The sequence below is a fragment of the Scatophagus argus genome, chromosome 14 (assembly GCF_020382885.2).
Source record: "Scatophagus argus isolate fScaArg1 chromosome 14, fScaArg1.pri, whole genome shotgun sequence".
In the NCBI taxonomy this organism is placed as follows: Eukaryota; Metazoa; Chordata; class Actinopteri; family Scatophagidae; genus Scatophagus; species Scatophagus argus.
Genome location: NC_058506.1, coordinates 709,142 through 735,745, shown reverse-complemented (window position 1 = coordinate 735,745; position 26,604 = coordinate 709,142). Strand labels below are relative to the sequence as shown.

The window sequence follows — 26,604 nt, the reverse complement described above, 5'->3', positions numbered from 1 at the left end:
GTCCAATGTCCGTTCTCTGGACAACAAAATGGACCTACTTCGACTGAGGCTAGGGGTTTCACGTGAAATGAGGAACTGTGCAGAGCTTTGTCTCACGGAAACATGGCTAAACGAGAACATGCCGGATCCAGCCTTCCAGATCGACGGCCGGCTTCTCTTCCGAGCGGACCATAACCAGCTATCGGGGAAAGTTCGGGGGGGCGGACTATGCGTCTACGTTAACAAAGGTTGGTGTACAAACTGTATAAAAGTTAACAGCCACTGCTCTGAGGCGATAGAGTATATGACTGTGAAATGTCGGCCACACTATCTGCCTCGGGAGTTTACGGCGGTGTTTGTTATGGCTGTTTACATCGCGCCGGGTGCTAATGCTAACGAGGCGCTAAGGGAGCCTCGTAAACCTGACAGACACTCTGCCTAAGTTCTACCAGCATGCCACCATACCAACACGGGGAAATAACACGCTGGACCGTGTTTACACGAACAAACGAGACGCATACAGAGCTGTCCCCCACCCCCACCTCGGCTGCTCCGACCACATCTCCATCATACTGCTTCCTGCCTACCGTCCGCTGCTCAGACGCCACACACCAACGCAGAGGACCATCACCGTGTGGCCCAGCGATGCAGTCCCTGCACTACAGGACTGCTTCCAGCGCACGGACTGGCAGGTCTTCAAGGAAGCAGCTGTCCGTGAGGGAGAGGTAGACCTGGAGGACTACACATCTGCGGTCCTCAGCTACATCTACAAGTGTGCAGAGGATGTTACCAGTACCAGGACAGTAACCACCTATGCAAACCAGAAACCCTGGCTGAACACGGAGGTCCGTTCTCTGCTGAAAGCCAGGGATGCTGCGTTTAGGTCAGGTGATAGAATGGCACTCAGGGCGGCAAGGAGAGAGCTGACGGCAGGAGTGAAGAGGGCCAAGACCGCATACGCCCAGAGGATCCAGGGACACTTTGCGTCCAACGATCCACAGAGCATGTGGAGGGGCATTAAATGCATCACAGACTATAACACCAAAGATGCACAATGCCCCAGGGACATTGTGTGCTGAGCCCCCTCCTGTTCACCCTGCTAACACACGACTGCTCAGCGCAACATCCGAGCTGCCTCATCGTGAAGTTTGCGGATGATACAGCTGTGGTTCGCCAACAGCGACGAGGCCGACTACAGGCAGGAGGTGAAATGCCTGGAGGGTTGGTGCAGAGAGAACAACCTCTGCATCAACGTGAAAAAGACCAAGGAGATGATCGTGGACTTCAGAAGGGGCAGACATCTCCTCCTTCCTCCCCTGTACATCAGAGGGACAGCGGTGGAAGTGGTCTCCAGTTTCAGGTACCTGGGCGTCCACATAACGGACGACCTCACCTGGAGCAACAACACTTCCTGCCTCATCAGGAAGGCACACCAGCTTCCTCAGGAGGCTGAGGCGTGCCGGACTGGGGAGTTCGGTCCTGACATCCTTCTACAGATGTGTGGTGGAGAGCGTCCTGTGCTCCTGCATCACTGTGTGGCACGGCAGCTGCTCTGCAGCAGAGAAAAAAGCTCTGCAGAGGGTGGTGAAAGCTGCACAAAAGACTGTGGGACACAGCCTATCCACCACCACAGACATTTACACCTCCAGGTGCAGGAAAAGGGCCTCCTGCATCATGAAGGACCCCACCCACCCCTCACACAAACTGTTTGCCCCTCTCCCCTCAGGCAGGAGGCTGCGGAGCATCAAGAGCAGGACCACCAGACTGAGGAACAGCTTCTTCCCAGAAACTGTGAGACTGTTGAACTCTGGAGGTCCTCTGTAGCCCCTGCTGCCAAACTCACACCTCACACACCAACAAACACACAAACAACCACCCATGGAACATTTTGCACAATGCAGCATTTGCACAGAACTCAAACTACTCATGTTCATTACACTACGGTCATTTTGCACTACCCTGTCAGCCATTTGCACTACTGTTTATACTGTTTACACTGGTGTTTATATCATCTACTAAAACAGGATATACAGGGGAAGTGACACTTTTCAAAATAAAACAGGACATGACAAAAACTGGATGTGTTCAAGAACCAACCACTTAATGAATGTAGCACTGGTTTCCCCATCACACATGCTGTATGTTATCAGGTGACCTGATAAGTTCCTAAAGACTTTCTAATTAATCCAGAATGCCGCTGCATGTGCACCGACAAAAATTGGCTTGGCTGCACTGGCTGTCTGTAAATTTCAGAATAAAGTTTTATTCTTGATGGTTATTCCATCAGTGTGTGTGAGTATTTGTGGTTATTACTCCTGATGAGCAGGTGGCGCCTTGCATGCCATCCTCTGCTACAAGTGTACGAATATTTGTATGAATGGGTGAGAAATACATTGTAAGGAGTGCATCACTATGAGAGCTGTAGTTCTTACAAAGATCCTAGTATGTGAAGTGTTTAAAGTATGTTTTAGTTGTACTCTTTCACTCTGCAGTTAGTAGCTAAACAGGAGCAGCAATTAATCAGCACTCACAAGCAAACACACACACAGAAAGAGACAACAACGGTGTGACCGACCATGAACACAACATGGCCTTGTGATTCATGTTCAGATTGGTCATTTACCTTCATCGTCACGTCATTGTAGATGCCACAGGAAAGAAACATGCTGCAGCACACAGGCTGAGGCTTTGCATACAATTAGACTTCTGGAAGCAACACTAATGACGCATAGCACAATCAACATTCTCTTGGAATTGGACTGGATCAAAACTCACAGGGGATGCAGGGGAAATAAAAAGTTACGGAGGAAGAGGGAAGCTCTGCCTGCAACTTCAAGGACTGTGAGGAGATGGACAGACGAGACCAATGAGACACTCCAGGGCTGTTTTGAGGTGACAGACTGGCAGGCACTCTGTGAGCCCCACGGCCAGGACATTAATGGGCTCACTGAGTGCATCACTGCCTACATAAACTTCTGTGTGGACACTATTGTCCCAACCACTCCAAAAACCAGATCCTGGAAAAAATAAAAAGCTATATCCCCTCTACCTAACCACAACTGTAAAGTGTTACCCCAACAACAAGCCGTGGGTAACCAAGGACATCAAAGCCATCCTCAATGACAAGAAGAGGGCTTTCAGAGCAGGCAATAGGGAGGAGGTGAGAGCTATTCAGCGTACCCTGAGATTAAAGATCAGGGAGGCAAAGGAGAGGTACCGGAGGAAGCTGGAGTGGAAACTCCAGCAGAACAACATGAGAGAGGTGTGGAGTGGCATGAGGACCATCACAGGTTACGGGCCAAACAGCAGAGGAGTTGATGGCGGTGTGGAACGGGCGAATGAGCTGAATCAGTTTTTTAACAGATTCGACACTGGGACCCCAATTCACACTTCAAACGACTCCTCAGCAGTACGGTTGCAGCAACCGGCCACTCCAGCCTCTCTCCCTCCCCCCACATTCCAACTGGATGGCCTCGCTCACACCTCGTCCCCAGAAGCCTGGGTGGACCACTCTCACCTGGGTACCACATGCACTCCGCCCCCACCCATCACCTCAACGATGACCTTCACAGCTGATCAGGTGAGAAGACAGCTGCAGAGACTCCGTGCAGACAAAGCTGCAGGCCCAGATGGTGTGAGCCCCAGGGTCCTGAAAGCCTGTGCCCCCCAGCTAAGCGGAGTACTTCATCATGTCTTCAACCTGAGTCTGAGTCTTCAGAGGGTCCCCGTGGTGTGGAAGACGTCATGCCTCCTTCCTGTCCCGAAGACGCCACATCCCAGCGACCCCAGGGACTACAGGCTTATGGCCCTGACGTCACAGATCATGAAGACCCTGGAACAGCTCCGGCCCATGGTCCAACCACTTCAGGATCCCCTTCAGTTCGCCTACCAGCCCCGCCTTGGAGTGGACGATGCCATCATCTACCTGCTGAACAGTCTACATACACCTGGACAAGCCGACAGACACTGTGAGAATCACGTTCTTTGATTTCTCAAGTGTGTTTGACACCATCAGGCCGGCAGGCTCTGTTGGCGGAGAAGCTGACAGCGATGCAGGTGGATGCCCCACTGGTGTCCTGGATTGCAGACTATCTGACGGGCAGACCCGCAGTATGTATGCCTGAAATGCTACCTGTCAGATGAAGTGATCAGCAACACCGGGGCTCCACAGGGGACTGTCGTCTGTCCCTTCCTCTTCACGATCTACACCACAGACTTTACGCACTGCACAGAGTCCTGCCATCTTCAGAAATTTTCTGATGACTCTGCAGTGGTTGGATGTATTACTGGGGGGGGGATGAGAGAGAGTACAGGACTGTAGTGGACAATTTTGTCACATGGAGCGGGAAAAACCACCTACAGCTCAATGTGACAAAGACCAAGGAACTGGTGGTGGACCTGAGGAGGACTAAGGCTCCAGTGACCCCTATCAACATCAAAGGGGCCACTGTGGAGGTGGTGGAGGAGTACAAATACCTGAGGGTGTACTTAGACCACAAACTAGACTGGTGCAAGAACGTGGACATGGTCTACAGAAAGGGCCAGAGCCGCCTCTACTTTCTGAGGCGGCTGAGGTCCTTCAACATCTGCAGGACGATGCTGAGGATGTTCTGTGAGTCGGTGGTGTCCAGTGCCATCACATATGCTGTTGCCTGCTGGGGCAGCTGCCTGAGGGTGAGGGACACTAACAGACTCAATAGAATCATCAAGAAGGCCAGCCATGTTGTGGGAGAGGAACTGGACTCTCTGACAGTGGTGTCTGAGAGGAGGATGTTGTCCAAAATAAGAACTATACTGGACTTTCCCTTTCACCCTCTCCACAATGTGCTGATCAGCTACAGGAGCTCGTTCAGCAAGACTCTTACTGCCATGATGCACCACAGAGCGACACAGGAAATCATTCCTGCCTGTCGCCATCAAACTGTTAAACTCAGCACTGTGACGGACACACTCACTCACGTTATATATACAATGTATATATTGTTTTTTTTTTACACATGTACATACCTGTATTTTCAAATTTTCTTAAAAAATTTGAACACATTTGTAAATACTTGTACTTTGAGATTTTAGTTTTTGTTTATCCTATTTTTATTTTTATGTTTATCCTATTTTTATACTCTTCACTTTTCACCTTTCTTGGTCGAGAATACTGCATGTGCAATGTCTGTAAGAATAAGAATTTCCCTGCAGGGATAAATAAAGGAATTCTGATTATGATTCTGATTCTTATTGCAAGCATTTTAGGAAACACTAACATACATATCAATGCATGTCATCACACAATATAAATGCTATGAGATTTATTATCAAAACATATGCAAAAACATGTGTAATTACTCTGACGACATGTACCCAAATGAAAATTATGAATATTATGAATGGCATCTTCTGTCACAACTGAACTATGGACCAGAACCTAAATGCACGACTTTTCAAAATAAAGTTTTTATTCAAAGAAGTACTAACAGAAAATCACTCTTCAAAGAGGAAAAAACCTACACTAAACTAAGAAACAAAAACTCACTAGACTGAAGCTAGGCTAAGAAAACAGAAAATCACTAGAGCAAAGTAACAAAATAACAAGACCTGGCAATAGCATGGAGGTGACACTGGTTGCCTGACACAAGGGATAAGATGAATTGGCACAGGACAAAGGGAGACAAGGACTATATATACACACAAGGTAAGGGCAGAGGTGGAAACAATCAGGGCAGAGACAGGTAATCCCAAAAGATCAATAAAAACAAAACTGACAAATTGTACAATGAATAGAATGCAATAAACAAAATATAAATCCAAGGGGCTCTGACAGCAAAAGAGTAGACTGAGGTACCATAATTAAGTTGTTAGGATTAACAACAGAAGGGCATGAGCTCATGCAAGCTGGAAGAGATCTATGGGTAGTGAAGACAGTCAGTATAACGGCTTTTTCAGTTCCTGGGATTTGCTGGCTTTGCTTTGCTTGCTTTGAGGTGTGCGATTCAGTGCTTCTGATGAGAAGGCAGAGGGAGGGGTCTTGAAGTGGGTGAGTGATGGGTGACAGTGGATAGTCATGCATGAGGGGAGGACTGGACTGCACGCTGAATGTTTGCAGACAGCATCCAACTGCCCTGCTTATTAGGATGGATGCCATTGCTGCTGAAAATGGAAGCGCGGTCCGAAAACAAGTTAAAATTGTCAATAAAAGCCATATTATTGACCTACAGGTGGACTGCAGCCAGGTGTGCAGACTGAGGATCCTGCTAAAATGTTCAGTACCATGACTAAAAGAGGGAATAGGGCCAGAGACAAAGATTGATTTTCCACTGCCTTTTCTTTGTAAATACTCATCAAAAGTCAATTTCAATGTATCCAGCCCATAATAGATATACAGTATCTTTTTGTCCTCACTTTCTACCTGTGAAATGCTATCAAAAGCCAGGAGAACTGCTGCAATCTTAAGCAACAGTTTAAAGGAGCAACAGTGTTGCGTTTCTCCAACATTTACCAATTTACGAACGAGAGCAACACATTGTTATCACTGTTATCATCCCATTTACAATCACCCACAGAAAAATTGGAAGTTAAGCATGCAGTTGTTCAGTTTAACATGTATGAAGATTGCTAACTTCCCTGTACTTTCTTCTGCAGTGGGCCAAATGTAGCAATAAAGCTAAAGTGTATTTATTTTACTGTACAGTTTGTACTACATGATCATGATGTTCTTGAAGTGACCTCTAGTTTTCATGATAAGGTTTAGTCCCGTGCATTTATCCAGTGAAATAATGTACACATGCCGTATTTTCCTCTTAAGCATACACAAGGTTTACTTTCAAAATATGTTCTTTGTTATCAGAATTTCTCAGTGGAAATAAAAGAAACACAAGATAGATTGCCGATGTTCATCTATCCATCCAGGGTTGCAGGGGCTGCGTGTTGGAGCATGCACTGAGTGAGCAGTGAAGATGGAAAGTGCCTTCTTGAACATACAACACAGTCAACGGACAATCTTTTCTGAGTGTGTGAATAGCCTTTCTAAGCATTTTAGAAGCTATGTAATCCCTCCTTTCAATTGCAACAGAAAGAGGCCAAAACAGAGAGGCCTGATTTACCTAGCAGTTAAGGCTGTGGCTCCTCTGTGCCTTCTCCTGTTACTCAGACCGTGCCCTTTGTCTGGGGACAGGGCTTGGTAGGGGTAAAATTTGCATGCCAAGGGCCACTTGAATGTGAAGCTCCCCGGATTCTCACTACCTGACATGCAAAACCAGTGGAAGACCAGTTAAAATGATGCACACGCACAGGTGTACTCCAGTCAAAACACTTAGCCTCCACCCCCAACATCTCTTTCTATATAGCTCTAAATCTTCACCTGTCTTCCCAGAGAGTCTCATGGAAATAAGTGCTGTGATTATGCTGGGCCACTGTACCTGCAGGTTGTGAAGAGATAAAAAGGTAAGGTAATATCTGGTTTGAAGCATTTGAGTACAAGGATCGGAGGTTGAGGTTAAGGTTAATTTCAGAAGTAGAAGAAATAAAGGAACACAACAGAGAATTAAAAGGATGCCAAGGTCTTTCCTTGTGAAAAAGAAACGTGGGGCAAGTGGAGCATGGCAATGGAAAGAGCCGGAACAGCTGGAGTGGAAAGAAGATAATATAGTAGGTAAGAATTTTACTATCTTTAAATTTATTTTCAGAAGTAAAAGTAAACTGTAAAATAGAAATTGATTTATCCCTGTTAGCTATATCATCTATATGTACTAATTAATTTGATCTTTTCTTAATTTATTGTTAAAGTTTCCTTTAATCCCTTTTTAGTGGGTGAAAATATTAAAAAGCATGACATCTGGCACCCTGCCATCGTGCCTCAGCCAGTAGCCACCTTAGAATGTGGAAAAGCAGCCAGGCCAGATTGGAACACCAGGCCAGATTGGTCCACGTTGATGCTCCAGGGCTCCTTCTACCATCCCAGTACGTTGGCACTTGTCAGCAGAGCAAAGGTAAGGCATGACTATAGGTACACTCTAACTCCTACAATATGACTGGCATGCCTGGTATCACCCAGTGACTGCTTTGAATAAGGTAGCTGACAACTAGGGAAAAACCTAGTGAAAGCCTAGAAAGCCAGCAGACATACCGAAATGGACTGGACTGGCTACATGGAATGACAGTCAATGATGATAGCATTTAAGTAGGGCAATGTAATGCTTACAGCTACAAATGTGACAATGTGCAAGGACAGCACTTAAGTGGAAATTACAGTAACAAAAGTACAAGAAAGACACAGTTTGAGTTTGTATCTCTATGTTCATGTGACTGGAGATGGAGAGGGTAGTAACTGGGGAAAGAGAGGAGACATGCGCAGGACCCCAAAGTGAAATAGTCAAGCGTAACTGTTAAGGATGTATGGGAGTGTCTATATACAGACCAGACAGATGCACCTCAAGGGTTGAAAGAGACATTTAAGAAAAAGTTAGCGAAGAGGGGACATTTAATCTATGAGTGGCAGTAAAAAAATGTAACTGTAGAGGTAGTAAAGTCATGGGGACAACAGGACATGGAGAGGCTCCTCTGAGAGAAAAGGCAACTTAGAAAGCAGTAGAGAAGGTTAGATAACAAAAAAGAGGTCATTAATGTACTTCAAAATGATATCAACACGAGACTGGCAGCTTAAAAGAAAGTACAAAGTCCCAGGACAGAAAAAGAATAAGCTAAAAACAACATTTTATAAGGATACATATAATTTTATCAACTTATTTATCTAGTAAAGAGAAAGGGATAAAGATGGATGCTTATGGAAAAGCAAATAAAGATGGGGACAGGGAGTTAAAGTTAATATTCAGTATATCAACCATATGTTTAATATACCACGTACCACCAGGATGTTAAAGCTCCCACATTGAAAGTGGGAGGTGAAAATGGTAGTTAGCTGAGCAATTTCAATATACAGCACATCATATGTTTTTATTGTGCCAAAATAAGTTGCTTGGGTGTCTAAGTGAGCTGTTGGTAGAGAGAGAGACTGTGTTTTCTGTTTGCTTTTCCAACCCATGACAAACCTTAAATCAATACTGATACTACTCTAAAGCCTACCAATTTAACACAATTTACCCTGCTAATTTAATCAGAAATCTTAATACGCAGTTGAGGTAGTCATTAGGTCTGGCTGTATTACATGTTTGCCAATAAACAGTTTTCGTGCATATTTATTAGATGGATTTAGGTGTTTGCAGGTGTCTTTTTGAACTTTGGACAGATATAGTCCTGCTTCCAGTATTTATTGATAAATCCATCTCCACTTAACTCACACAGACATGAGTTTGATATCTATCTAAAGAACAGTACTAGTAATAGTAGTTTTTAGTTTAGTTTTGACAGATAGTTGGACATCTGTTAAATTTCAAATTTAACATCTAGGTCGCAAGTCATATTCAAGGTCAAAACAAGGACAACAGTTTAAAAATGAAATAGCTTAACAACAAATTACAATGTAATTTGGACAATTATTGCTACTGCGATTCTCAATTCTCATAAGGCCATCTTCAAAGTCTAACAATTACAACAAAGTAGAAACAAGTTGGATGAATTGATTTGCCTTACAACAACTATCAAATTTTCATCCCACCTGTTTGTTTTACACACAGTTATCAATGTTCTAGTGGTAGCTATTCTCAGCAGCACCACTAGATGTTGTAATGTTATGCAGGAATGAGTAGGCCCAACTTTGAAAGCAGATCATTTTAACTTAAATTACCTCAAATCAAGGGCTATTTAATGCACCACTTAGGGTGCCGTTTGAAACAGTATCTTAGGTTGGTGTGCTGTTTGTGGGGCAGCAAATGTTCCTGCAAATGAAAACCCTAACCCTTTTCCTCTGTTCTATTTTCTATGATCATTCCATGATCCCAATGGATGACATGCTTAGCCAGAAAACACATAACACATTTAAACACTTGTGTGTAGACAGAAAGAGTTGTGATTGTTTTTTACTTGTTTTTATCAGTTGTTGAGAATACTGAAATAATAACTGATATGGGCTGCTTAAAGATGAAGATGAAGATGAAAGTGACATATTTCGTCATTGGAGGGAACTCACTCCAATGAAATTCGTGCTCTGCATTTAACCCACCCAAGTGACGTGCACACACACACACAGCAAACCCGGGGCAGTGGGCGACCGCGTGCAGCGCCCGGGGAGCAGTGGGGGTTAGGTACCTTGCTCAAGGGTACCTCAGCCATGGACACCGGTATGGGGAATCGAACCAGCGATCCACCGGTTACGGGTCCAACACCCTAACCGCTGATCCACGACTGCCCACAGTTAAATATAATCACCTGATTACAGTAACTGTATGAGGGTGAATTTGTTATAAAAAAGACAAAAATTAGGTTGCAGTGCCATATGTTTTCTGGGACGGGTATCTTGAACAAACGTTTATTGATTGAGGTGTTCAAGGTACCATGTTGCTCCTAGCTATACCTGTGAGTCACATCATATGGCACTACCAGTGTCTTAAACAAAGTCATAATTACTTGAACTACAATATTTTATGGCAGGATAATGCAAATAAAAATATAATCTTGACACAGAACAAAAATATTGATTTCTATATGAATTCAAATATAAGACACTCAAACATACATACAGTGCATTCGGAAAGTATTCACACTGCTTCACTTTTTGCTTGTTATGTCACAGTCTCATTCCAAAATGGATTAAATTCATTTGTTCCCTCAAAATTCTACACAAAATACCCCATAATGACAAAGTGAAACAAGTTTGCTTGAATTTTTTGCAATACTTTCCGGATGCACTGTACTATGTTATCAATTGGCTACCTGTCAAAGTGCTCTTCAGCATGCTCTGTATTGCTTAGCATGCAGCTGAGTTCTGGGTGGGGGCAGTGCAACAATGTACAACAAAGAGCTAAGTGGTTTCGTGTTGTCCTGAGGTTTTGAGAAGAGGATTTCTAAATAAATAAATAAAAGAGCTGAGTGTCTTACTGTCTTTTGAAAAGAAGGTGACAGTATGCAATGCACCATTCCTCCTCTGTACTTCTCCTTTCTTGAACTTTCTACTTTATGTAATCTCTTTCTAAAGAAATAATCAAATTAAATGCACATTTGAGGCTTCCACGTTCAAAAGCATGTCACTCTCTGCTGTTGAATTCTATCAGTTAAATTAATTAGCTGAATTTTACACACTTAATACATAATAAATTAGTGTTAATCTAGGTGCTAGGGTCGGCAACCCCTGACCTAGAGGCTTCGGAGCCGCATGTGGCCCTTTCATCCCTCTTCTGTGGCTCCTGTGACTAAGAGAGGGTGAGCATATTTTGGGGAAAGAATTATGTAAATAATGGACACTTAATTTGAATTGATTTCATTCTATTTATTCAGAGTTTTTTTCCCCGTTGTAATAGTTATTTCTTTGGAGACTGAGGTGCTCTTGTGACATTGACATAAAACTTCTAATATTTTGTTGATCAAAATATCTGTCAAGTCCTGTTTGTAAACGTGTTGCGGCCAAATAAGTTACTTATTTTGGCCCCCGGTAAGCTAGCAATGGACCAATCAAAGAAGAGAAAAGTTTCAGATGAAAATAGATCGTTTAATGCCTCATGGACTCGTTTTGTAGATTCATTTCCTTTTACTGCTGACAAACCTGGTTTACCGGTATGCTTAATATATGGTGAGAAATTAGCAAACATTTTTTAAATTAATTAATGCTGTGCTGTTGTTTTAATTATAATAATTATTTTTAGTTGTCTTTAAACTTTAAATTGTCGGCGTTAATTAACTTGCCCTTGTCCTTGCCCAGCCCCAATGAGTTAAGGCGTTAACATTGCCACAACCCTAATAAATTTATATATTATTTTATTTGAAAATAAATGTATAAGTGCATTTCTCTCAAAGTAGCCTACAAAAGAATTAGGTGTTTTGCACTGTTAAAAATGGAAAATAAAAATTTGTCATTTTCCATTTTTTTAAATTATTATTTCATAAAAGTAACATATTATAGTTGTCATACATAAAGTAAGTTTAAGGAAACTACATGTGGTGTTTTGTGGCTCAGAGTGGGTTTTAATTTGCTGGGAAAGGGGCAAAATGGCTCTTTTCATGCAGATCCCTGATCTAGGTGCAAACACTATGAATGGCAAATCATCCCAGAAACAGGCACCTCTTCTTTATGGATTTCTGGATGGGTTTTGTGAGTTCAGTTCTTCTGTATTGAGAACCAAATCAACATGTTAAATCTTAATATTATGTTTTATGTCTTCATTTATGCTCAGTCTCAGTTTCAACAAAGCGGTTATGAGTCATGACATTCCACCTAGCTGTTCTGTCTCTGTTCTCTGCTGATTTCACACTCTCCTGTGACTTCTGGACAATACAGTGGTATGAAAAAGTTTGGGCACCCCTGATCATTTTCAGGATTTTCCTTTATAAATCATTGGTTGTTCGGATCAGCAATTTCAGTTAAATATATCTTATAGCAGACAAACACAGTGATATTTCAGAAGTGAAATGAAGTTTATAGGATTAACAGAAAGTGTGCAATAATTACTTAAACAACATTAGGCAGGTGCATAAATTTGGGCACCACAACAGAAAAATGACATCAATATTTCGTAGATCCTCCTTTTGCAGAAATAACAGCCTCTAAACGCTTCCTATAGCTTCCAATGAGGGTCTGGAGTCTGGTTGAAGGTATTTTTGACCATTCTTCTTTACAAAAAATCTCCAGTTCAGTCAGGTTTGATGGTTTCCGCATGGACAGCCCGCTTTAAATCACACCACAGATTTTCAATAATGTTCAGGTCTGGGGACTGAGATGGCCATTCCAGAACGTTGTAGTTGTTCCTCTGCATGAATGGCTTTGTAGAGTTTGAGCAGTGTTTGGGGTCGTTGTCTTGTTGAAGTATCCAGCCCCGGCGCAACTTCAACTTTGTCACTGATTCTTGAACATTGTTGGCAAGAATCTGCTGATACTGACTGGAATCCATGCGACCTTCAACTTTTACAAGATTGCCAGTACCTGCACTGGCCACACAGCCCCACAGCATGATGGAACCACCACCAAATTTTACTGTGGGTAGCAAGTGTTTGTCTTGGAATGCTGTGTTCTTCTTCCGCCATGCATACCGCCCCTTGTTATGTCCAAATAACTCAATTTTACATTCATCAGTCCACAGCACCTTATTCCAAAAGGAAGTTGGCTTGTCCAAATGTGCTTTAGCAGACCTCAAGCGACTCTGTTTGTGGCATGTGCGTAGAAAAGGCTTCCGCCGCATTACTCTCCCATACAGCATCTCCTTGTGCAAAGTGCGCTGAATAGTTGAACGATGCACAGTGACACCATCTGCAGCAAGATCATGTTGTAGGTCTTTGGAGCTGGTCTGTGGGTTGAGTTTGACCGTTCTCACCATTCCTCGCCTCTGCTTATCAGAGATTTTTCTTGGCCTGCCACTCCGGGCCTTAACTAGGACTGTGCCTGTGGTCTTCCATTTCCTCACTATGTTCCTCACAGTGGAAACTGACAGCTTAAATCTCTGAGCCAGCTTTTTGTATCCTTCCCCTAAACCATGATGTTGGACAATCTTTGTTTTCAGGTCATTTGAGAGTTGTTTTGAGGCTCCCATGTTGCCACTCCTCAGAGAAGATGCAAAAGGGAGAACAACTTGCTACTGGCCACCTGAAATACCCTTTCTCATGATCGGATTCACCTGTGTATGTAGGTCAAGGGTCAATGAGCTTACCAAACAAACTTTGTGTTCCAATAATTAGTGCTAAAGGTACTCAAATCAATAAAACACCAAGGGTGCCCAAATTTATGCACCTGCCTAATGTTGTTTAAGTAATTGTTGCACACTTTCTGTTAATCCTATAAACTTCATTTCACTTCTGAAATATCACTGTGTTTGTCTGCTATATGATATATTTAACTGAAATTGCTGATCCGAACAACCAATGATTTATAAAGGAAAATCCTGAAAATGATCAGGGGTGCCCAAACTTTTTCATACCACTGTATCTGGAAAGGTGACAGTACTGAAAGTTTATCAGATTCATGGAGGCTCATTGTACTACAGTCTGGCCAAATTTGTCTTTGATGCCTTCAACAGGTCTCTGCAGAGGCTGTTTTATGATCTTCAGGGTGGGTGTCCTTCAGGCAATCAGGCTAGGATGAAAGTTCATTAGTTCTCTCTCTTAAAAGATGATCAACCTACAACTCTTTTACTACTAGTACTTTTGAAGATAAAGACAAATACAAAGACAAATACAAATACTGAATTATTGGACAACTGAGCATGGCATGGCAGCCAGATGAAGTTGCCTATTAAACCATTTGGACTAGCCACTGTAGTTTAGCCTCAGCAGATACAATGTAAAGGCTAGGTCATGCTGAATATTTGCCCTTTTCTTAGATGAGGATTGGAGTAAAGTCTACTGTAAAGGTACCTTACAATACCTTAGAGAATGGTGTGTAAAAGTTTTCTGACATAAGTAATTTTTTGTAAGACTAATGGACTAGGTAAGCATGGACAACACAACACAATGTAGATATAAGGCTTGAGTGAGTCCTGATGCTGGTACTGTCATAATAAGCAGGTTTGTCAACTTATCTCTCCCTAACAGCCTCGACCGCGTACTTCCCCCAGCTCAGGTGACTTTGTTTGCTCTGTGTGCCACAAGATCTTCCCTCTGCAGCGTATGTTGACTCGACACCTGAAATGCCACAGCCTGGTGAAGAGACATCCTTGTCGATTCTGTGGCAAAGGATTCAACGATACCTTTGACCTCAAGAGGCATATGCGAACACACACAGGTCAGGAATATACTTTGCTCTCTTATTTCACACCACACACACACACACACACAGTCACTGAAATGCAGGAATGAAATATGTTCAGACTATACACAGCCTATATACACTCACTTTCAAAATACATTCTGCAGCTGCAGCACAATCCTGCTCACTTAAGAATATTAACATAAAAGAAGAAGAATCACTTTATTGACAGTATATATATTTTTACATACATACACTGAATTCGTCTTCTGCATTTGACCCATCTTTAGTTGAACAAACACATGCAACACCCGGCAAATTACATGCAGTGAAACACACACAGGAGCAGTGGGCAGCATCAAGTGCCCAGGGAGCATATTGGGGGGGTTAAGTGCCTTGCTCAAGGGCACATCAGTCGGCTAATGGAGGGGGGGGGGGGGGGGGGGGGGGCATTTTTCCATAATCTCCAATGTTATAGGATTTATGTTAATGTATCAGTGAAACTAGTGATAGGGATTAATTGTTCAATGAGACTTCAAGTCTAAAGCTCATACTATTTTTTTAACCATACATTTTTACAGTATAACCTGAGGTTCCACAGTATGTGCAATGAACATTTCAGTGGAACTGCCCTCACAAACCAACAGGTGTCTTGAGTCACAGTGTTTGCATGGAAAAAAAGAATGACATGCGGGGTTTTATGACTTTATGACTTGATATTATGTCATATTTTAATGTGAGGGCAAAAGACACTACTTGGAGAAATGATTGATAGTCTATAAAAGTGTTAACTTCAGATTCCAGAGTTACAAACCAATATCTAATTAGGATTTTAATATAAATTAAACCTCTGTGAATGAATGAATGCACTTCAGTGTCTGCTTTGATATGAACTGAATCTGTGAGAAAATAAAACTATCTGCATCCATAAGAGGGAAGAGAAAGAGAGAAGCTTATAACTTATTTAAGAAAACCTGCCAGTGTACAGTTTATTCAGAGTTAGTTACACTTGCAGTAATGCAGTGTTGTGAATCCCTGCCTGGAGAGAGTCCCAAAGGGTTGGGCTGCCACAATGAAGGTTCTGTCTCCAATAAAAACATAGCCTGATATAGCGAGTGGTGAGCAAGCTGTGTCCAAGGACTGCAGACTCTGGGATGGGGTAAAAACATCAGAAGCAGTTTGGAGTGATGTGATAGTGTTCAGGAATTCATTGCCTTTTAAGTCACTCTCTAACAGTGGCAACCACAGTCACAAGATTTGTCACACAACTGCAAGGTCACTAATGCCAACCTGAATGTTTAAGTACATCCACACAAAAAGGCACAGGCAATAAAGAATAAATGTTTTGTCCCCCCCCCCACCCCTGCCCCCATCCCGACACACACACACACACCCCACATTCCACACCACCTTCTACAGGTATCCGTCCCTACAAGTGTGAGCTGTGTGAGAAAGCCTTCACACAGCGTTGTTCACTGGAGTCCCACATGAGGAAGATTCACGGCATCCACCAACAGTATGCTTACCGTCAGAGACGCTCAAAGATCTTTGTGTGTGAGGATTGTGGTTACACCTCAAGTCGCCCTGATGAGTACTTCCTGCATGTAAGACAGTGCCACCCTGGCAGCCCAGCTCTCCGCAGGTACTACCGCCGCCAGGCCCATGAGAACAGCAGCTTTGCATCAGCAGACCGTAAACTCAACCCCTATGTGATGTACTCATCCCCTGCATACTACATGTAGAGTTCATTCTGTTTCTGTCTTATGTTATTGTTACTCCAAAAGATATTCATAGATGAAAATAATGTTAGTTTTAGTGGAGTACGCTTAGACCATGTACAGAACATAGCCTTTTTGTGTTCATCAGTTTCAGCAATTGTTTTACCTGAAGTGCTGTATGTAGCCTATTTACCTATGATAGAAACCCAAGAATCAAAAATTACCAATAGAACAAAATCTGAGCAAGTCAAAAAAGAACTGGGCAGGCAATGCTTCTATTCTGAAAACCTCCAGCTGGGAATGAAGCCACATGGAGGACAGAAGAAAATCATTTTGCAGATAGAGTTTGACACAGCTGTCTGCTGTGGAATAAAGGCCCATGAAGCTGGTTTGCAAGTTTCCTGGTATGGCTGGCAAATGTTAACTCCACTTTGTTATCAAAAGTTGGTAACTTGTTTTGTTCATGTATTTCTTCAGTGTCATTCTGTCAATCTTTTGGTCCTTTGCCACAGATAGAACAAACTTCTCCTTTGACTCTGAATCTATACAATATCATAAAACTATACTAAAATACACCTTTACTCTGTACATATATAGTCTGTTTAATTCCCCTGGATAGTTCAGGTGTGGTTTGCAGTTTTGAAAGTCATCAACACAATTTCTGACACCACAATCTACACAAACCACAACACAGGACAAGAAACCCAATGATAGATATTAAATGGCGAAAGTGCTTCCTTTGTTATATTCATATAACACTCGCATATGTGTGTGTATCACAGCTTGTGAGATGGCATCAGGGACAAAGGTGTTTTAATAGCACCTAGTTTTACACCTTGGGAATTAAAACCTCTGTCCAGAGGGGAGAAGCTGAAACTCACTGTACAAAAAGGTGCAATTTGTCATTTAAAATGGCACTGGTTATCCACTGTGACATTCTGGCATACAGGGATGCCAGATTCAGTTGTGACGCACCAATCAGCTTACTTGCCCATTGTACAACTTGATTAAGGGAGTTCTTGGTAAGATTGATTCAATAAAAGCATGATAAAATAAGATCATCATGGTTTTATCTACATGGAGGTAGAACAGTTTCCTCAGACAATGTAATTGCTGGTGCCTCTTTTTACACACACCTGCACAATTCTCTTCAAATTAAATTTTGAGTCGATAATTGTCCCAAAGTATTTATAAGATGGCACACATTGCACAGACTGGCCTTTCATATTTGTAACATCATGAGTGTAAGCATGTTTCCTAAACTCAAATATCCATCCATCCATTTTCTATACCGCTTATCCGTCAGGGTCGCGGGGGGGCTGGAGCCTATCCCAGCTGACTACGGGCGAAAGGCGGGGTACACCCTGGACTGGTCGCCAGTCAATCGCAGGGCCAACACACAAAGACAAACAACCACACACTCTCACACTCACACCTAGGGGCAAATTAGAGTAGCCAATTAACCTAATGTGCATGTTTTTGGTATTGTGGGAGGAAGCCGGAGAACCCGGAGAAAACCCACGCAGGCACAGGGAGAACATGCAAACTCCACATAGAAGGGCCCAGACCGGGATTCGAACCTGGGACCCTCTTGCTATGAGGCGACAGTGCTAACCACTGCACCACCGTGCCGCCCTTTTCTATACCGCTTATCCGTCAGGGTCGCGGGGGAGCTGGAGCCTATCCCAGCTGACTACGGGCAAGAGGCGGGGTACACCCTGGACTGGTAACTCAAATATCATATTTTATATTTTGGATATGTTTAAATGAAGCTGTGACTCCTCACACCACTTCACACTATCCATTCTTCTGGGTTAGATTTACAATAACAGTGTCATCTGCATACTTTAAATGGGTCCGATTTCATATTTACTCCAACACATGATGGTGAACAGGATGAAAAGTAAAAGTGAGAGCACACATCCCTTTGGGGAACCAGTGAAGGAGCAGAACTGGAGCAGAGCTTGCCAGACAAAAATAATGGTGACCTTGTGGATAATCTGTGTGTTTTGACGTAGTTAAGTGGATGTTGTGAGAAGTAAATCTTCCTTGTGTATGTGCGTGAAGACTACCTACATGTTATCACACCCAGTAAAGTACATGCTACATGTAGTTCTTTATGTTAAAAGTGTCCAGAAAAGTGTGGATTAATAAATATTTACTGTGCCTTATTCTGTTATATGCTTTGGTATAATTCATAATGTTATAATCATGTAGAACTGGTTGTTTGTCTCAGTACTGCACACTCTGAGGGAGACAGAGATATCATGCATAGTAGGAGAAGGACACCATATCTCAAGTCACTCTGACCGACGGGCAAAGACACTGATACACCACCCCTCCCCTCTGGCTTGAGTGGAAAGGTGCTGAGACTAGCAACCAGTGTTATGTTAAAGTATCTAATGATGTACTTCCTTGAGTGCTTTAGATTCCACTTGGTGTTTGGCTGAAACAGACTTGAACTCTGTGGTGGGATCTCCAAAGATCTTTATTTCTAAATAAATAACTCTGTTTTAAGGCTATTCAACGACTCTGTTTCACATCAACCTACTCGGGGAAGCAAGTGTGCTTCAACAATTTTGGGGTCTCATCCGGAATGTAAGGAGTTCTTTCATCTGACCTAAAACCAACACACACACGCTACGGTCGACCTAAAACAAAGGTAAAGCAGAAACCTGTTGTAACGAATTCTGCATATTGGGTACTCTTAAATAAGAAGGCAATCTGTGTCTGCAAGTGTGAAGTTTCCAAATTAAGCGTCTGTTGAATATTCAGAGGCTAAAAAGAATAAAGTGTGAATAACTGAAAAACAAAGTAAGGAACTGGAACAGAAAAAGGAAAAAAGAAGTAAAAAGATCAATTGTAGATCTTGTCCTTGGTCGTGGCGGACCCCACCGTCCTCTGACGAGGGAGCCAAGGAGGCAGCTGGGTTAGAGTCCCGGGGAGGTGAGGACCCCCAAATTCTGAGTTAGAGTCCTGAAGAGTGGTGTCTCTTCAAATACTGGGTTAATGCTGAAAGGATAAAGAGTTTCAGAGTTGGTGAGTATTAAATAAATGTGATATTGTGTGTATGTGTGACATGTCTGGGTATTTGGGGATAAAATAAATAAATAATAAAATTCAGTGGTGTCTTCGGTGCAGAGCATTACAACAGTGTCATGACAAAACTGTTCAAAACAGACGGCGGAAACCTCACAGAGTCAACGGAAGTGGCCGGTTTTTGTCACAAGAGTCAGTTGCTCGGGTGAACTCCATACAAACTGACTGGCTGTTTTGCTCTGCTCACTGAATAAGACTTGTGGCTCGAGTGAACCCCATACACACCGGCTGACTGCTGAATTAAGATTCTAATAAACTATTAGTTAATTAATTACTTAATTACTTAATAGATTGGTATAACAATTTTTAAGGATGGAGGGTGAGTTTAATAAGGAGTTAGATGACAGAGGTCGGGGACCTGAGGGTCGGTGGAAACCTCTGTCAGCACAACTAGAAAATATAATACTGGCAGGGACAGGGGTGACTGAAGAGAAAGAAAAGGAGAAGAAAATGGAGGGGGTGAAAAAGAAATTAGAAGGATGGAGAAAGGAGACAGGGAAAGAGTTAAAGGACAGAGTGTCCTTGGGAAAGATGTTATGGGGCAAGGTAATAGAGTACAAGGCTAAGAAAGTAGAGGCCAGGAGGCCGAAAGAAGCAGCAAGTTGATTAAAGAAAGGAAAATGGAGGAAGGAAGGGAAAGCATACGAGGAGGAGAGGAGAGAATGGTCCAAGTTGGCGGTCTCGTGGCGGGGTGCCGATCATCTACACAAAGAGAAGAAAGAAGAGCGGAAAAGCGAGAAGAAGGAGGCCAACACACCGGTCCGACCCCCACCCTACGCTCCTCCACTGCATCATGTGAGTCCCCTCAGGAAAGGTACCCAACAGTGCAAATAGAGAAAGGACAACTTTTCGTAAGTATACCATACCCAACACCCACCGCCTCTGCAGCCAAATGAGTGTTAGATAAAGCCTCAGTCTCAACACAGTCACTAGAACAGACAGATAACGAATCAGAAGTGTCAGAATATCTGACTGCCAAGACAAGGCCATCGATAGAATAGTACACACCGTGCACACACTCCTACCAGGTGAAGATGAAGCGCCCCATGAGCAGCATAAACACCCTATGACCTTGAGATAACACACACACTCAACTGCGAACATTTTTCCTTTAATCGCCACCAGCTAGGGAGTCAAATACAAATCATTTGGACTAGGTGATGTGCAAGCAATAGTTGATAAAATGCCCCCAGTGGCAGAAGGCGGAGGATTGTGGCTAAACAAACTAGATAGTCTCACTGCAGGACAGACTCTGGCGCTTGGAGACTTTAGAGCGGTGGCAGCTGGATGCATGACGGGAGCAGATCTGAGGGAGATTTAGGAGGAGGCTAATACGAGACGCTCTACTGATAACACACCATCTACTAGGGTAAGCACTGACATAGGCAAAGCAATGAGAGAGAAGTATCCATTGCCCAACGCTGCAATGGTTCCAAAATTACAGTGGGCGCCTGAACAGCACCCATGCGAGTTTCTAGATAAATGTAAGGACACGTGGATCAAACACACAGGTGTCCACCCAGGGCCAAAAGGGGTACAAAGGGAATGGTACAGACAGGCGGTGTTAGAGGGTTTGCAAGAGGAGGTTGCAGGCACTCAATCACCAAGCAGCACCTACAGTATCCATTATCACATGGTGAACTGGGATGACTGGGAGGAGTGGGGAACACACCACAGAGAGACCATGACAGCAGACCCGATGCTGTCTATAAAGTCAATCTATTGGGGACAGATCTCCTCATCAAGCTGGGGGCATCCATACTGTGTAGCCCGGACGGACTCATGGTGACATTGCCAGACGGCACCAGACTCCCCTGTACAGGTCTGAGAACCACAGGGCAATACCTCCTCCAGTCTGTGGAAGAACAGTATGCGGACTTCTGCTGGACTCTGTTGCAACCTGAAATGCCTGAGCAAAACGGCATCCTCTCGGCCTTCCTGCAGTGGAAACCCTGGATCTCACTGCTCGAACCCTACATCTCTCCTCCTGACCCAGCCCACGTGATCCTCTTCTATCACAGACTGCAAACTGAGTGGTATCAAGACGGGTTCCAAGAACAGCTACAAGGTAAAATACACTCCACCAACATATATGTGGCTCCAGAGGGAGTTGCAGCAGCGGTCATGCTCACAGAAGATCAACTAGATTGGTATATGGTGTCAGAAGAGGCAGTTCCTCATGTCTCACTAGCATTACATCCTAAACATCAGGCAAAAGAACTGGGAGGCATGGTTAAACACGCTCTGGCTCAGACTGATTGGACACTCACACAAATCCCTCATCTTCACTACTAAGCTGAGACATATCGCATTGATTGACATGCGACATGGCTAACCCTCACACTCCGTATGGAACACCCCTATCCTGCTAGTAGAAAAGAAAGGGACAGGTAAATACAGAATGGCACACGACCTCAGAGCCACTAATAACATCCTTTCTACTACTACGGTGCCTGTGCCTAATCCATATGTGACTCTGACTCATCTGGATTCATCTCATTCATGGTTTACATGCATTGATCTGGCTAATGCATTCTTTTGTCTCCCATTAGCACAAGAGCGCTGTGACATTTTTTCATTTACCTACAAGGGTCGACAGCTGGGGTACACCAGGCTACCACAAGGGTTCACACTGTCACCAGGGCTGTTGAATCAGGTCTTCAAATAGGCTTTAAGTGACTGCATTCTGCCAGACAACACCACACTCATTCAGTATGTAGATGGTCTCCTCCTGGCAGCACGCACAGCTACTGTCTGTCTTACAGCAACCAGCTCTGTCCTGCAACACTTAGCCAGAAAAGGGTTTAAGGTAAGTAAAGCCAAATTACAGGTAGCTCGGAAACAGGTTTCTTTCCTAGGCAGAGTGATCTTCCAGAAAGGAGCAGGGATGTCTCCAAAAATTGGCTACTGCCACTGAATTGGCCTTACCAGACTACACATTGCCATTCTACCTTGATGTTTCTGGAACAGAAGCAGTTGTTAATGGCATTCTGTTCCAGAAAAAAGGGGGAGAAAAAACAGTGCTAATGTACATAACTGCATTAAACAAATCCATCAAACACGAGGCAGAAATGAGGGAACAATTCAGCAGATCATGCAGCAAAGATGGCGGCTGGGAATCAGGTAAAACTAGAACTAATGTGTTCAGAAGAAGAGATGGAACTGAACCAGAACTAACTGACATTATAAGATTGCAAAAGGGGGTCTCACCACAAGAGAAAACGCTCTGGAAAGCCCGAGGAGCTACGGAGGTGGGAGGACTGTGGAGGGGTCCGGATGGACGTCTTATTCTACCCCAGGGATGAGAAAAACAGCGCTAGAGGAGGCGCATGGAGTAGGACATGTGGGAGCGGCACAGATGCTGAGAAACCTGGAGAACTAGTGGCATCCTCACTTGAAAGATATGGTAAAACACTGGGTAAGAACATGTGAACTTTGCACCAAGTACAATGCCAGACTGACCATCAAACTCGAGCAGGGTAAGTATCCTCTTAAAGTATGACCAGGGAAAGAAATTATCATAGATTATACAGATATGATAACCACAGTGAGAGGTATGGGTATGTTGATGTGTGTGGATGTGTATACAGAGTGGCCGGAGGCGTGGCCAGCAAAAAGGGAGCATAACAAGTCGGTGATTAAGTTTCTGATTAATCACTACATTCCCCGACATGGGTTCCCAGAGAAAATTCAATCAGACAATGGGACTCACTTCAAAAAGCAAGACCTCCAGCAGGTGGAGGTAATGCTCGGGCTGACACATTCATTTGGCATGGTAAACCACCCGCAATCACAGGGCAAGGTTGAAAGGATGAATCAAGCACAAATTGGCAAAAATATGTGCACAGACTAACCTGACCTGGCTAGATGCCCTACCCCTGGTGCTCATGTCCATTCGAAGCTCCATTAACCAGAGCACAGGGTTCTCTCCTCATGAGCTACAAACAGGGAGAGCTTTTCCAGGTCCCATGACAAAGTTAATTGGGATTGGTGATGACAAACAAAGCCTCACCACAAGAGCATATTTTAAAGAACTGCAGGCTTTCGGTCCAGCTTTTGCCAAACAGGTCACGGACCGACATGAGGGGCGCACAAGGCTTCATCACCAGAGGTGAATTGGGTCCTGTTGTTGGTAGTTAAACGCAAGTGGTCGGAGCCGAGGTGGACTGGACCATTTCAGGTGATGGAGACAACCTTGCATGCAGTCCGACTGAAGGGTAAAGGAGACACCTGGTACAACTGGAGCCAGTGTGCAGCAGCGGTCCCTCTTCGAGGTCCACAAGGACCTCCAGGCAGCAAACACTGACCCAACTGGGTCAGGCGTGAGTCACACACACAAAGGGGCAGAATAATCCCCGTGTGCTGACTAGGTGACAGGACAGTCTACCCCTGGCACTGAAGAACAGAAGAGAAGACATCACGGGAGGAGGTGAAATAGCGCTCCTCTCCTGCATGTGGCGTGCCAAGCCAGCAGCCTCCAAAACAGACACCTCTGAAACCTATGAATACAACAATCAGAGAACAAAACAAATTGACCGAGCAGGTGGTATCACTCAGACAAAATACAGATTTGATTAAAACTCATACAGCTGTACTGAGGTGGGCAGAGAGGTGGGACACCACCGACATTTTAGGAGAACTACACTGTCCACTCCAGCCTGTTGCACTCAGGTCTATTACCAACACTTGTAAATGGCAGATAAACTTTCCAATTGGGCTTTTCTACGTTGCATATACGTTGGAAGAAATCAGATGTTATATGTCAAAATAGACAGATGGTGAGATGGTATGATTTGAGAATTTAAGAAGTTTAAATAGCTCTTAATCGCTCTTGCTCTAATAAAACTTTTGCTGTATACGCTCATACCAGACTATAAAGGGAAAAGCTGTGCAGTCTCGTGGCTGCTAGAATTGAGTCATAATTCATTTAATTCATTTAAAGTGTGAACTCTTGCATAATCAATTTCAAAACATTGACAGGGTAAAGAAAAGAGAAGAAGGTGTATGGTAATGCTAAATGGCTAGCAGGACTCAGCCTGCTGGCCGTGCTGATTGTAACTTTAATATTATTCTTGTGTGAATCCACTGACCAACACCCTGCCTCCTCCACGATAGCTTCTAGAGTCAAATGAGCAACCGCACATTCAGGCAAAACAACAGACTATTGTTTGCAGCGATACGGCGGAACTGAATTAAATTACACCATAGGGAGCACCACCACGTTTTTATTCGACCTGTGTTCCGTCATCCCCTGTGGCTACCGACCTAGTGACTGGAAGGGATATGACATTCATTTATGTAATGATAACCCCACTAATGCAGACTGTTCCGCAGGCAAGACCATAATGGGAACGTGGTGTGGTGACTGGAGTACGGTGAGAGCATACACCGGCGGACACTGGAGCCCTTATAAATTAAAGGCACCATCCCAAAGCAGATGGGGCCAGGTAAAATTCCAATGTAAATTCGACACAACTTCGAACTCGCTCTCACTGTCAGTAGGAGGGCTGCAGCAAGGTCCTTATGCTCTTAGTCCGAACGCCAAATCATTTTACCTAGTATTGGGTGTAGAACACACCGGTATGGACACCAAGGGGTTAATTAAAATCAATCTGGTTGATCCACCTGAACCAAGTATCCTGCCCCGACACACACCACTGACAACACCACATTTGCTTTAGAGCCACAAACCCACACCTAAACCTGACATCTCATCCAATGACATTGTAGCTATTGATTATACCACACTAAAACCCCTAGACATAATACAAATCTCCACAGGATACAGAGATAGTAACCTCTGGAGGAGTGGATGACAAATATGTTTGGTCAGTGGTTTAATTTTGTCACTTATGGTCTCTATTGCTACTTTTGTGGGAATTTTAGTTACTTGCGGATGTTGTTGTGTACCCTTCGAGCTCTCACTGTTAGATTCATCACAGCCACAGTAGAGAAGGGTAGCGCCCCTGTTCCAAGGCACATGATGCCGTTGTTGCAAAAGATGAACTCTGATGGGGAAGACGAACAGGATAGGGTCATAAGAGAGTTTGAATTTGACATTCGTAAGTGATCTCTTAGTAGAGATCAAAAGGGGGAATTGTGGATTAATAAATATTTACTGTGCCTTATTCTGTTATATGCTTTGGTATAATTCATAATGTTATAATCATGTAGAACTGGTTGTTTGCCTCAGTACTGCACACTCTGAGGGAGATAGAGATATCATGCATAGTAGGAGAAGGACACCATATCTCAAGTCACTCTGACCAACGGGCGAAGACACTGATACACCACCCCTCCCCTCTGGCTTGAGTGGAAAGGTGCTGAGACTAGCAACCAGTGTTATCTTAAAGTATATAATGATGTACTTCCTTGAGTGCTTTAGATCTCACTTGGCGTTTGGCTGAAACAGACTTGTACTCTGTGGTGGGATCTCCAAAGATCTTTATTTCTAAATAAATAACTCTGTTTTAAAGCTATTCAACGACTCTGTTTTAACTCTCTCACATCAACCTACTCGGAGAAGCAAGTGTGCTTCAACAAAAGCTAGGGTTGCATTGGGATAGAACAATGACATAAATTATGGCACTAAATACAAAACCTGAACTGACAAAGGAAACAGTTGCACTGAAATGCTTGTATTGGAAAAAAAGCTGTACTGACGCTGAAAAAAATGCCACTGAAAAATAAACCAGACATAAAATTTAATTTAATGTTTATGGTATTTTTTGTACTTTGATGCATTTTTTCAGTATAGAATCTGTGTTATTGTGTCATCTGCTGTGAGGAAAATAAGGAAGTTCTTTATGAACATCACCATAACATCTCATTGCCATCCTTCATCAGCAGAGCTGTCTTGACTGCTCAGGCTAGTTATCAATATGACTAAAGCTAAATTAATCTAAAGAAATCAGCACATTCCCAACTACAGGGCCAAAAAGTTGGAAAAACTATCACAGCACACAAGAGAGATTGCTTCCTGATGATTAAAAAAAATGTAGTTTCAGGTCAGTTTTTATTTTGATAAAATCGCTC

General features: G+C 43.5%; 2 protein-coding genes across 2 annotated transcripts; both read left to right on the top strand.

Moving 5' to 3' along the window:
• The first annotated feature begins 6,840 nt into the window (after window positions 1-6,840).
• On the top strand, window positions 6,841-17,750 carry zgc:171929 (uncharacterized protein LOC100124596 homolog). Its single transcript, XM_046411755.1, has 4 exons — window positions 6,841-7,621; window positions 7,777-7,958; window positions 14,599-14,788; window positions 16,172-17,750. The coding sequence occupies exons 1-4, from the start codon at window positions 7,522-7,524 to the stop codon at window positions 16,492-16,494; spliced, it is 795 nt and encodes a 264-aa protein (XP_046267711.1). The 5' UTR covers window positions 6,841-7,521; the 3' UTR covers window positions 16,495-17,750.
• A 3,601-nt stretch (window positions 17,751-21,351) lies between these two features.
• Window positions 21,352-24,025, top strand: LOC124071033 (uncharacterized protein K02A2.6-like). The gene is given in 6 exon segments (XM_046411458.1): window positions 21,352-21,637; window positions 21,918-22,432; window positions 22,786-22,987; window positions 23,076-23,385; window positions 23,387-23,574; window positions 23,610-24,025. Coding segments are annotated over 6 exon segments (1,767 nt in total). The 3' UTR covers window positions 23,876-24,025.
• The last annotated feature ends 2,579 nt before the right edge of the window (window positions 24,026-26,604 follow it).

Coding starts and splice junctions, on each gene's coding strand:
- zgc:171929 (XM_046411755.1), top strand. CDS start 7,522: ATGCCAAGGTCTTTCCTTGTGAAAAAGAAACGTGGGGCAAGTGGAGCA. Junction 7,959..14,598: donor CACTTGTCAGCAGAGCAAAG/GTAAGGCATGAC, acceptor TCTCCCTAACAG/CCTCGACCGCGTACTTCCCC. Junction 14,789..16,171: donor GCATATGCGAACACACACAG/GTCAGGAATATA, acceptor CACCTTCTACAG/GTATCCGTCCCTACAAGTGT.